Source organism: Mesoplodon densirostris, chromosome 19 (genome assembly GCF_025265405.1).
Source record: "Mesoplodon densirostris isolate mMesDen1 chromosome 19, mMesDen1 primary haplotype, whole genome shotgun sequence".
In the NCBI taxonomy this organism is placed as follows: Eukaryota; Metazoa; Chordata; class Mammalia; order Artiodactyla; family Ziphiidae; genus Mesoplodon; species Mesoplodon densirostris.
In genome coordinates, this window is record NC_082679.1 from 29,249,276 (window position 1) to 29,262,172 (window position 12,897).

Sequence of the window (12,897 nt, forward strand, 5' to 3'; positions counted from 1 at the left end):
GTGTCCTTGCAGGTGTTGGGGGAAGCGATGTAGGGGGGAATGCAGCATGCGCTTCCAGGGAGAAGCTGCAAATAACTCTAAATTCGCAAAAGTTTGAGAAGGACAGACCCCGCCAGGACCCGTCCCGGCACCGCATCCCCTCTGCCAGACAAAAGAGCCCGCTCAGCCTACGGCAGAGCCAGACCACCGCTCCCGCCTCCTGCCCGGCCCCCGATCAGGCCAGCGCGGGGCGCCATGGGACTTGTAGTTCAACCAGCTCGCCACACCTGCTCTGAAAACAGACTAGGGAACTACAAGGCCCAGGAGCCAGCGGGCAGGTCCGGGCGGACTCGCCGGCTGTGGGTGTGCGAGCTCAGGGGCCGTGTGGTGCGGGAGCTGGGATGCGGCTGCGGGCGCCCGAGCCGAGGAGCAGCTCCAGGCGCGCGCTCTAGCCGGACTAGAAGGGCGGGTGGCCAGGTGGCGACAGGCATGTTGCATGCATGCATTGAGAGCAGACTTTGCAAAACCCCTGTCGTGCGGTGCTTTGGCTCTGCAGCGGCTAGGTGTAGGGTCCGAGTCGACGGGGGATGGGCACCCGTCCCAGAAGCCAGGCTGGCACCGCTAGCTGAAAGAGCCCTTGGCTGGGCTTGGGGACGGGTGTCGGCGTGCCCGCCTTGGGCTGTGCGTGACGTGTGTGTTCTCTTTCCCTTTTTGTCCCAAGGTTTCTCGGCGGGCGCGCGATGCAGCGGGCGGCGGCGCTGGTCCGGCGGGGCTGCTACCCCCGGACCCTCGGCCCCTGGGGCCGTGGTCAGAGCAGCGCGGCTGCCGAGGCCTCGGCGGTGCTCAAGGTGCGGCCCGAGCGGAGCCGGCGCGACCGCATCCTTACGCTCGAGTCTATGAACCCGCAGGTGAAGGCGGTGGAGTACGCGGTGCGGGGACCCATCGTGCTCAAGGCCGGCGAGATCGAGCTCGAGCTGCAGAGGGTGAGCGCTGGCTCCAGGGTCCGTGGGGCGGGAGGGCCCTGGGAGGCTAGGGGGGTACTGGTGGGGGGGGGAAGAGTAGCAGCTGTCCCCTGCTGGGGTTCGCCCGCTGGACTTCCTCCCACCCGCGTGGCCACCTCTTTCATTCGACCCACCTTGGCTAAAAAGATAGAATGCCCTCCCCCCATCCCTTCACCCGCCAGTGCCTGGCACCTGGCACAAAGAAAGGCCCTCAGATACGGTTCACTTGTTGAATTGAATTCATCAGTTATAATTGAGCTGCCCTTAGTGCCAGGCACTGCCTGCTATGTGGCCATCCTACCCGCGTGGAACCAAGATCCATGGGGGTGGGGGGGTGGGGGTGAGGACAACAACAGGCAGTAAAGAAAGAAACCAGAATTTCAGAGATCACGTTAGGTACCAGGGGAGGAAGGAAGGCTCTGAGGAGACTTAGGTTTGCTCCCGAAGCTTTTTCTCTCTCTGCCTGAGACCTTTTGGGTCATTCTGCCAGTAATGATTCCCTGACAAAAGTGGAGTTGTTGCAGAGTGTCCTGCACAATTCCTTCCCTTAGGCCCCCTTTGGAACCCTGACTGACAGCCATATCTTGTTCTCCCAGTGGGTAGCAGAGGCTTGGACCTTTTGGGCCTTGGTAGGGTGGCCCTGGGACGTTCTTCCTCCTGGTGGCCGGCTGGCTGGGACCTTAACTTGAGTTCATAGCTGCGTGTAAAGTGACCACACACCCAGTAGTGATTTCTGCCTCCCTGCAACCAGGGCGGCTGGGGTGGGTGTAAGAGATGCCCCTGTAAGATACCAGAGTTCTAACCCAGGTGGAATTCAGGAGGCGGAGTCAAGAGGGTAATGTAAAAAAAAATAAACACTCCTAAGATTTGTAAGAACTGATGACAGCAGTCACCCAGCTGCTTGCCTAAGATAGTTCTAACCCAGAAGGGGGGAGGGTTCCTTGATCTCACTCTCACAGGCACCAGAACTGGATGTCTTGGGAGTGAGTTGGCCACTTAATGTTCCTTGAATGCATGGGAGGAAGCCGTGGTGGGGCCGTTACATTAACGTGGGGACTTTGAGGGTTTGATGAGCTCATGGCTTGCTGAGACCTTGTTGGGACACTCAGTTCTGCTGACTCAAAACAGTGAGTTGGACAAGTCAGAGTCCAGTGTCTCCCTCTGACTCCTTGCAGGGCTAAGTTTAAAGCTTGGCCCACAGAAGGCTGGCTCGGTTTCTGTGCCTCCCTGTCCCGAAGGTGGGCCACAGGCAGAGAAAACGGGCTTTTGCTGTTCTGCTCCTTGTTGATACCTGGCAGACTCTAGCTGGCCCTCCTTAAGACAACAGTCTCCCTGTTAAGGCTGAGATTAAATTGTTTCCGGTTTATCACTTTACAACTGATTTTTCTGGTTCCAGAACTTGTAGGGGTTCCAGGGATTATCTCTGCCTTTTGTTAAATAGCAGCTTGCGTGTGGGCTCCATGAAGTACAAGGATGATTAAGGCAGAAGGGGACACAGTCTTTGCCTTCAGGGATCTGATTGCCATATTGTCCTCTGGGCCTGAGCTTCTCTTCCCCCGATTCTTTAAGGATTGGTGGGATGTTTTTAGCAGGCACAGAAAACGTGAGAGCATTCCAGGTGGAAGGAGGGCTGTGAGCAAAGACAGAAGGTTGGGAAGTTCTGGGCATTTGGGGAAGGGAATTGGTGCCATTTGGAGAGCACTGTCTGGCAGAGAGATATGGTAGATGAATAAGATGGAAAAGGGGGACTGGAGTCTTTTGTGCTGGGCTCAGTACTTTATGGTGCAAAGTTTGGTGTGCAATGGGGAACCAGGATGGTGTTCCAACAGGGTATGGCTCCATCACTGAGGTGGAGAAATTTCATGGTCATTTGGGCTGGAAACACCCTGTGATTTCCAGGACAGATGGCCCCACTGCCATGTCCTACCCCTGAGTAAGTTGAGACATTCTTTCTGTCCACCTACGTTCTCCGGTGCTTTCGTTCAAATTCATCCCTTCTTATTCTCTTCTCACTTGGTCGAATCTCAGTTGCCTGATTCTTGGTGCTGGAGATAATAGCCCCAGCCAAGCCAGCATAGCCTTGCTTAAACCTTTCATATTCTAGAGACAGCCTCTCCATTTTACTAGCTTAAACAGTGCCCCTTCTGAGAGAGCCATATTTTCCCAGTCTTTTTTTTTTTTTGGCTTGGCTTGGCTTGCATTGGCTTTGCACAGCTTCGGTTTTTCTACCTCCATTTGGAACTCTAATGATCAAAACTGGACTGATGTTATTTTAAAGGGTTCGATTTGGTTAGAGATGGGATTTGTAGGGAGTTGAGTGACTTGGGGGTGAATCTTCAATCCTCTCTGGGCTTTGGTTTCCCTAGTCTATAAAAGGAAGGTCCGGTGGGCCCAGGGTTTTTCCCCAGGCCCTGACTTCTGTGCCTCTTTGTCCATCTGAAGGCCTTTAAGCTGCCTTATGGAATCATTTCACCAGGTACTCCGCAAATAGTACCGGCTGATTGGCTGGACACGTGGCTCTGGTTTTTGTGTTTTTTTTAACATCTTTATTGGAGTATAATTGCTTTACAATGGTGTGTTAGTTTCGGCTGTATAACAAAGTGAATCAGCTATACATATGCATATATCCCCACATCCCCTCCCTCTTGAATCTCCCTCCCACCCTCCCTATCCCACCCCTCTAGGTGGTCACAAAGCACCGAGCTGATCTCCCCGTGCGATGCGGCTGCTTCCCACTAGCTATCTATTTTACATTTGGTAGTGTATATATGTCCATGTGGCTTTGGTGTTTGACTGTGGGGTGGCTTGCCAGGCAAGTCTCGTCTGTCTTGCTTGGTGGTAGGAGTGGAGGAGACTGTTCAGGAGAGCCTGAAGGAGGAGGGGCACTTGACTAAGTGGGTCTGTGAAAGGGGCCATTCTCCTCCAGCCTGGGCTGTGTGCTCTCAGGGAGGCCCTGTTTCTCCCTGACAGCAGCTCTAAGTGGGAGAACCTATCAGCTTTTCAGATCCTGGTGTTCATTGGAAGCAGCATTTAAAAATAAGCTGCCATTAGTAGGAGTTCTGAAAAGATCTGTCTGTTCCTCCTCAACCTACTTCTTTTTCCCTTGTTTTATTGGGGGAAGGGAGGAGGTTGGCATAAGTGGAGACAGGAAGGCTTCTGTTTGTCAAAGTACCCAGAGTCAGGGCAAAACATTTATGAAGGGAAAAACTGAATACTGTTAACATCAGTGTGTGCTGCATCTAAACACAGTAAAAGTGCAGAATGCTGTAGCACCTCCTTATTGTTAGCTAAGAACTAAGTCTGGAAACTGGATGTGCCAAGCACAAGAGGTGAAATCTCATCGGTCATTTTCTTTAGAGCTTAGATGCTATCTTAAAATAAAGAAATTTGTAGTGTAGGCTTCCATTTGGATGAACCCTCCACCCACCCACCCTGCCCAAGTCACCAAGGACCTGCATCCTGGGCTTTGCCTTTATGTGCTGTGGGCCTCAGACAAGTCACTCAGAGCACCTTGGCCTCAGTTATTCCTCTGCAAAATGAGCCCAATTTATTTCTCCTAAAGACTAGTTGGAGATGTTTAGTGATGATGCTTTGAACAGCTAGAAGCCAGTCAGAACTCTTTTTTTTTTTTTTTTTGGCCCACACTAAATGGCTTGTGGGATCTTATTAGTTCCCCGACCAGGGATTGAACTTAGGCCCTCAGCAGTGAAAGTGTGGAGCTCTAACCACTGGATCACCAGGGAATTCCCCAGTCAGAACTCTTAAGAGTCTTCATTTTCAAGATAATGAGAGTTGCTTGGGGAGAGTGCCAAGGGTCACTCTTTCCTTGCCTTCCTCTTGAGTCTCTGGGTCTAGGAATGTGCTCTGTGGGGTTTGCTGTCCTGCCTGGGCCTTAACCTTGCTATCTTGAATTATCCTGTTTGGAGCTCATTCAGCTTTCATCCCTGCAAACCTCAGCTTCTACGGTTGACCCTCCCACAGGCCCCTAGACTTTAGGAACCAACGTCCAGCCTTCCCTGCTTCCATGGTTAGGAAACTCAGCCCTTGGAGCTCCCACCTCATCTCTTAATCACAGGCCTGTATACGTTTGGCTCCGTTTCTTCCAGCTTTGCTTGTCATAATGGTCGGGGCCAGACCCTGTGCTGAGCCTCGGTTTCCTCAGCTGTGCAACGCACCTGTTTTCAGGGACCCTGGGGACTAGTTGGGTTTGTCTCTGGGGCTTCCGTCTGGAGCTCTCTGTTGGACTTCCTGCCTGCCGAGTCCTGCTCATGTCCCTGGGGTCTTTTCATGTGGCCTTCCTGGCCTGGAGCCTGCTGTGCCCTCTCCCTTCTCTGAGTCCACTTCTTCATCAGCCTGGGCTCTGAAGGTGGTGGCCTCTCCTGTGTTGCCCACTTGTGTCACAGGGCATGATTCATAAGTGTTTGTTGAATGAGAGGGAGGCTTTCTGGGGACTAACCGTCCTACCAAACCTGCCCGCTCGCATGTCACATGAAATGACAGGAGCCACCCCTACCTCGAGGAAACTGCCTTGTGCCTGTTAGAATTGTCCATTGTCCTAAAGCTGGGCCTGTGAGCTGGGAAGGACAATGCTAACTCCTTTTTCCTTCTCCCTGCTAACACCCTCTGAAATATGCCATCCCCAGAGCCTGGGGGCCTGCTCCTTAAGCCCTCCTTGAGCTGAACTGCGGGAAGAGAGCCCCCCTGTGTTGACTCTCATCTCAGTGCCCCACAGGGAGGCAGCTCTGGGCAGGATGTGTGCAGGTGAGTTAAACATGTGGGCTCTAGGGTGCTGGGAATTGGAACTAGAAAGCTATGTGCTGACCTGGCAGGCGCCCGAGGGCGGGGCTGAGGTGAGGTTGCCATTGGGTGTGCGTGCAGGCCTGGATGAGTCAATGTGGGCAGGAGTCTGCCCCTGACTCCTTGGTATTTCCCAACCCATGTAGATCTCAAGTGCCTAGATACAGGAGTCTCCTTTGTATGGTGGCCTTTGGCTGGGCAGGCTGGTCCCCTGCCCATTCAGAGGAGCCAGTTTCCCACCCTGCAGCTCGTCCATCATAGCGAAGTGTCTGGAGACCATAGGTACCCAGACCCGAGAAAGGAGATGCTCTATGCTCCTAGGCTGCTTGTTGGCAGGCCCCAGATTGGTTGAGCAGTGCAGGGCGAGGGCACAGGAAAGGAACATCCAGGGATCTGTTCCAGGCATTATTCTCTCCCTGCATTGGGCTGGCCGAGGGCCCGCAGCTGTGTGTTGTAGTTCCTGGCCCTCGACTGTGACAGATTTACTCCCTACCGAAGAATGGACTGTGCCCGCACCAAGGAAATCACCTGAGTTCAGCTGGCCAGGCCTGGGGACCGTGGCAATTGAATCAGGCTGACAGAGCGTCCCGTGCCACGAGCCCAGGCCAGTGCCAAGGGGTGGGTCAGGTCTGCCCCTTTGCACACAGTGGCCTGGATTGCTCCACCTGAGGGACGAGCCCTGAGGCCACATGCCTCGCAGCCTGTCTCCAGGGTGCCTGCCCTCACCCCAGCCCAGCCCTGGGCAGTGGGTGGTGCTGTCCTCCTGCCTTGGCCCCCCTGAGACGTCTTTCCATATTGGCCAGCCCTGAAGAACTTGGTAAAAGGGGCAGGAGGGAATTAAAAGGCCTTTCTCCCCGCTACCCGCCACCAAACATAGCTTTTGGAGACTTCTCAGGCCCTGTTTATGACGGTCCAGTGCTGTTTCTGGGGTGCCCTCCTCAGCGCCCCATGCCTCCTGGCTCCTGAAGCAGCTGGAGAATTTCTGTATGGGAGGGGCTTAGGAGTGGCAGATGAGGGTCAGGAAGACTTGTTCAGCAGTTGCTTTCATCCCTTAAGCCCACTGGTCTTTACTTAAGAGGTATATTACTGAGTTAAAAAACGGAAAGTTTTCTAAAGTTGCTTTTATGCACACATTGTGTGAAATGGAGAAGGCAAGTGTCAGAACCATAGAATTGTACCTTTAAAATTTGTATTTAGGGTGCCTTTGGGGAAAGGGCAGCTGGAGATGGGAAGGTGGCCAGGCATTCCACCCAGGCCCCCCCTTGGTACTGCCACCCGTTTCCCCACCGCTTTCTTCCTCCACCATGACCCTTGTGACCTTGTTCCTGGTCCAGCTTGTAAGATGATGATGTTTGTACTCTGCCAAGTGCTTTCATACTGTTTGTCTCAGATAATCCTTTCAGCTGCCCTGGGAGGTCCTTGAGCCTGCTGTTGATTCTAACTCTTACAGTGGCTAATTCTGGATTTATCAGTGAGATGCGTGGATTTCCCACATTTCCAGATCCCCACGGTTCTCCATCCAAAACGCATTTTCTCCTTAGCAGCAGCCGGGGTGTCCTGCAGTCACCTCCCCAGTGACATTGTTGCCAGGGTTTCCGAGTTCCTCCTCTCTCTGCCATCTCTGTTCTGTGCTAAACGCATTGCTCAGGCAGTGGCCTCAGTTTTGCTCTTCAGCCAGTCTTTTCATCCCTGATGCTTTTTTTTTTTCAATATGAAAATCAGCCCACAGTCTTCATCCTGCAAAGACAGGGTTGCAAGAGAATGACCCCCAAGAGGTCCCTGCTGATCGGTGTCTTCTGGAGGGGAGGGTGGCTGCAGTGCCCCAGTCATTCACTTAGGGGTGGAGGTGGAGCTGCGCTTGGGGGGAGGGAGCCGGCAGTTGTGGGATCCTGTCCCTGATGTTTTCTGCTGCTGACCCCTCCCTCCCTCCCACCACATTTGCCCCAGCGTCAACGTGGACCTGCAGCTACCTCGGGTGCTCTGGCAGCCCAGGAAAGCTCTTCTAGCCTTTTCAGAAAGTGGGTAACCTTTTGAAGCCTTAATTTCCTAATCTGTAAAAAGGGATTAATATGGCTTGGCCGAAAAGTTCATTCGTATTTTTCCATAACATCTTATGAAAAACAGAAACCAATTTTTTGGCCAACCCAATACTGGCCCTTCCTCATAGGGGTGGTTGTGAAGGTTAAATGGAACCAAGCATATCAAGGGCACTGTGCCTGACACCTGGCAAGGCTCAGAATAGGGCTGCTTATTAATATCCTGTTGAGCATTGCTTGGCCTCTGGAATCCAGGGTCTGAGAGTCACTAAGTAACCACCTGTTGCTTTCTCTCTACTCAGGGTATCAAAAAACCATTCACTGAGGTCATCCGTGCCAACATCGGGGATGCCCAAGCCATGGGCCAGCAGCCAATCACCTTCCTCCGACAGGTGAGCTGGCCCTCAGGAACAGAGGCCACTGGGACAGCAGGGAAGCAGCCAGCCAGGCCCATTACATTACCTCTGCCTCCTTGCCTGTCCAGCTCCCTCAGGACACAGCAGACACCAGAATCCCACAGGGAGGTGCCATTGAAGTAGCGCCCTCTCCAGAGCCTGATGTCCCCACTGGTTCTCTCCCTCAGTCTCCTCCCCTTCCAAAGCTGTCTAAAATTCCTAAACCCATTTTGAGGATGCTCTAGTATACAAGGCTCCCAGGTGCATGGTCCTGGATGCTGAGTTCGGAGCTGGGTTGGTGAGGGCATCAGAGAGTAGATGGGAGAGGTAGAGGCCCAGTGGGCTGGGAGGTGGTGCGTGGGGGTCCAGGTATGGCTTCCTAAGTGAGAATCCCCAGATTTGAGTGTTGGCTTTGCTGCTTACCAGCTGGGTGGCTTTGGGCAAGTGGAGCTCACCAGACACTGCCTCGGAGGACTGCTGGGGGACTCCGTGAGATGGAGAGTGTGAAGGCCCTCAAGAGGCACATTTCAGTGTTTCAGTTTGAGTGCCAACTGCAAGGATGCTGCATGGGCCAAAACTGGGGGATTGGTGGGCTACAGGGGAAAAGATAAGGTGGGAGAGTACTCCAGGGCCTGCTAGACAGAGATTGGAGACCAGCTACAGGGAAAGCTTTTCCCTGGAGAAGGAATGGGGCAAAATTTGGTCCTTGTGTGGTTAAGGTTGGCAGGCTGGGGCAGGCAGCAAAGCTGAGTGCTGAATGCCCTGGTCTTCTTCTCCTGCCTGTATTTCCTGCTGCAGGGACTGGCACACAGGAGGGGCGATCCTGCCCTGCTCCCTGGGTAGAGGGTTGTTGGGGGCCCCGGGGCCTCAGCCTGCAGCCCCTCAGGGAATTCACACAGGGTATGGGAGAGAAGAACCAAGGCTGGCAACGACCTCAGGAACGTCCACTGCATGGACTCCCGTAGCAACTGTTGCAGACCTCAGGAGCATGCCAGCTGCCCATGAATGTCAGAGGCCCCAAGCTGGGCCCGTGGTGAGGAAGTGGATCAGACCAGACAGAGAGGCTCTGCCAGGGAAGTGGAGCGGGAGGAGGTCAGAGCATCCTGGTTGTCCTGGAAGCTCGTCCTGGAAGCACACAGCTTAGGAGAGGAGAGGACCAAGGTGGCTTCCCTCTACAGAGGTTCCCCACACGTGCCTGGGGTGCCTCCTGTTGCCTCAGCCTTTTCTGGCTGGCTGGCACACTCCCGGATCCAGCCCTGCCACTGGTTGTGGCAGGCCCGGCCTCTCCCACTTGGTGCTGGCCTCCTCCAGCCTTCACAAGCACCGCAGGGAGGAGGGCAGGCTGGGTCACTGCCTATTGCACAAATCTTTTTGAAGAAAAGCCGGGCTCCAAGAAGCCTGCGCCCGCCCGAAGTACCCCAGCCGTGAGCCACAGCCTGCCTCAGTGCTCCTGGCACCACTCTTAAGCTTCCAGCTTAGACTTGCCTGGTGAGCAGGGGTTTGCCAGCACTTTTGCAAACATTTCCTTGCTTAATCCTCTTAATTTGTGAGGTTAGGGTGATCTCTGTTACAGAGATGAAAAAGCTGACTCGGTTTTCAGTTCTGGCCAGGAAAAGGGGTGATGGGGGGTGCTCAGGCTGTAGACAGAGGTCTGCAATCCTGTCATCTGGGGTGCACCTGCCTCCTCAGCCCCAGCCCCCTGCTCTGGAACCCCTGGTTTTTGTGGGCTTGGGTATGTGAGCTGCTGTCCTTTATGGAGGAGGTGGGGCAAAGTAAGCAGCCACCTTGTGTCTCCTGGCTCCTCGGAGGGTGGTGGCCCACCCTCCGCCCAGACCCAGGTCATCATGGACCTTGCCTCTCACCATCTCCCTTCTGCTGCAGAGCGTCCACTGTCCTCCTCCCCGCCTGTCCCCTGGCCCCCACAGGCCGGGGCCCTTGTGGAGAGGCCTGTGAGGGCACTGTCCCTCAGAGTTGTCATCTCACACCTTCGCCTGCCCGGAGTCCTTTGTTCCCCTCCGGGGTGGGAGGTGCTGGGAGCCCAGCCCATGCCTCTGTTCCTCCAGGTGATGGCACTCTGTACCTACCCAAACCTGTTGGACAGCCCCAGCTTCCCAGAAGATGCTAAGAAACGAGCCCGGAGGATCCTACAGGCTTGTGGCGGGAACAGCTTGGGTGAGGCCCCGACTTGCCAGGTCCCAGCGGGCGTGAAACGAACGTGTGTTCTCAGCGTGGGCCTGGGCCTCGGCCCGGAATGGAGGGTTACACGTTGAGTGAGTGTGTGAATGTGTGTGGTGGTTGACGTGCAGAGTAAATGACAATGTTCTTCTTGTCCGTGCTCTGTCAGCCTCTTGTTTGCTGAGCTTATGGGGTCGATGCCATCTTTTGGTGGATTGGGGCACTTCAGGCGCAAGAGCCTGCATTTGGCTGGATTTGGGGTTTACACTGGGAGCTGGCTTTGATGCTGGGCTCACCCTCAGAGCAGAAGGGTGAGCCCGAGGCAGCCTCCGAAGCCGGAGGCCAGAGGGAGGCACATGCCCCGCTGGCCCGGCTTCTCACTTCCCTGTGGCCACGCTGTGAGGTGCCTGTGGCCCCCTTTTGGTGGCTTCCTCGCTCTGAAGGTGCCGCCCATCCCCCCCAACTTGTGTGTTATGTTCCCGTCACCGGACTGTGCTCCTTTGTGCTGGGAGCCCAGGCCCAGCCTCGGCGCCCAGCACCAGAGGGCTCCATGGAGGAAGGCCCTGTAGATGTGAAAATGATCTTCTCTGCCTTCCCTGCTGAGATGGATTTCCAGCCTCTGGACCTCTGGCTCTTTGTTCTCATCTCATGTTCTTTTTCCTGTTTATTTTTGCTTCATTCCTTTGCCCAGTGCCTACATAGGGAATCCAGCTTCCTTTGTCCTGAGGAAAATCGTTGTCCTTAGGGCTTTTTTAGGACTTGTGCCTGAATGTTTCAAAACATGGGATGGGGATTCTTGTGGCTTGTTCAGCAGGGGATCAGCCACAGTTGGCATCTCTGTCACCTCCCTGCCTCCCCCCCACCTTTTTCTGCTCTCTTTATGGAGAGCCCTATGCTTACCTTCCTGGCTGTGGCCACCCTACCAGCCCTCTATCCAAGTTTGTGTCCTTCACAGTGTCCCTCTCAGGAAGGGGCCAGCTTCCCTTTGCTTCCCTGCCCGCCAGCCTGGTTGGGGTGTGGGCCAGCATCTTGTGTGGCAAGGACTGAACCACAAGCTGGCAGAGGCCAGCCCAGAGGCCTGGCCTCCAGGCTCCTTTCCTCCTGCACCCTCTGCCCAGCCCAGAGGACAAAGGCGCTTCTCGAAGACCCATGGCAGTGGGCCTGAGACTCCAGGAACTGCAGCCCGGAGGTGGGGGGAGGGGGTTTGCTCTTGCATATCTGATGTCAGTGTCTGGGGAACGGGGAGGAGATCTTGTTCACGCACTAAGCCTCATCGACAAGTTTTTTTCTTTGTCAGCCAGGGCTGGGAGAATGGCACTGGGAGGCCATGTCCGTGTGAGTCGGGACTGTTGGCCTTTGGGGTTTTGGGAACCTGCACTGAGTTCTGTCTGGGGAGCTCAGGAGGACAGGTGAGGTAGGTGCTCTCTGAGTCTCTTTCCTCATCCTTGAATTAGGAGACACTTTGTACCCACCTCCTGGGCTTGCAGGAAGGTTGGCGTTTGTGCCCCTTGTCGGGTGTGGAGAAGCCCCGCCCTGGAGGTCACTACCTGTTCCTGCCCATCGTTGGGGGAGGGGCAGTGTCCTGGCCAAGACTGGGACAATGGGGGGTGGCGCTCTGTCAACTAAGGCTTGGGCAGCCTGAGCACCTGCCCACAAAAGTAAAGGAAATGGAAAATGTCAGTATGCCTAGGGCTACCCTGGCCCACGGAGAGATTATAAAATGTGTACACAAGGTCTTAGGGCTCACCTGGTTGTGTTTTTATCATGCCCTTTAAAATTATTTCTTACGGGGGCTCTGTTTATCTTTTGTTTGATGAGTAACCCAGTTCTCAGGTTGTGTCCCGGATCTTAAGTAGGATTGAGGTGAAACCTAGACACACCTGGGGGAGGTGGGAGCCGGGAGATAACGCCCTGGTCAAGCTCCTCTCTGAGCCCACGCCGTGTACCAGGCACTGCTCTAGGCCCTGAGGGACACTGGTGAACAAGGCAGGTGGAGTTCCTGTGCTCGTGAAGCTCACTGTCAGATTTGGGAGAAACAAACATTAAAAAGAATTAACACAGAAACATAATCCCCACTTTTCATGAGTTCTTAGAGAAAGAGCAGAGAGCTGTGGGGTTATAACAAGGGATTCTAATGTAGAGGGAAGGTTTAAGGAGAAACTGGCATTCACATTCATGTGGAAGATGACTAAAGGAGTCTGTTAATGCACACCAGACAGAGGAAATGGTGTGTGCAAAGGCCTTGAGGTTTAAGAACTGAGTGTGATCAAGTGAAAGGGTCTGGGTGCGATGGCGCTGGGGGTTTGGCAGATGGTGCCAGTTCGTGGGCAGTTGGAGGCAGGTTGCCATGGGTCCCAGGGCAGAGTCCTACACAGGGGTAGGTGCTCCACAGAGATGAACAGAAGAAATTGGTGATGGTCCCTGCCCTCAAGTCAACATGAGGAGGCAGGGGTTCATCTGTATAAAATAAGATAACTGGAGAAATCACAGACTGGGAGAAAGGCTGGGGTGGGG

The 12,897-nt window shown here is 54.5% G+C and overlaps 1 protein-coding gene across 2 annotated transcripts in view; it reads left to right on the forward strand.

The window, feature by feature from the left end:
• The first annotated feature begins 346 nt into the window (after positions 1-346).
• The window catches only part of GPT2 (glutamic--pyruvic transaminase 2), a 35,391-nt gene continuing 22,840 nt past the window's right edge, over positions 347-12,897 (forward strand). Inside the window, exons 1-4 of one of the 2 annotated variants that reach the window (XM_060084686.1) lie at positions 347-466; positions 701-962; positions 8,116-8,205; positions 10,272-10,380. In XM_060084686.1, coding sequence (XP_059940669.1) covers positions 720-962; positions 8,116-8,205; positions 10,272-10,380 — 442 coding nt within the window. In that variant the 5' untranslated portion in view covers positions 347-466; positions 701-719. The remainder of the gene's footprint in view (positions 467-700; positions 963-8,115; positions 8,206-10,271; positions 10,381-12,897) is intronic. The other variant, XM_060084688.1, reaches the window with a different exon arrangement.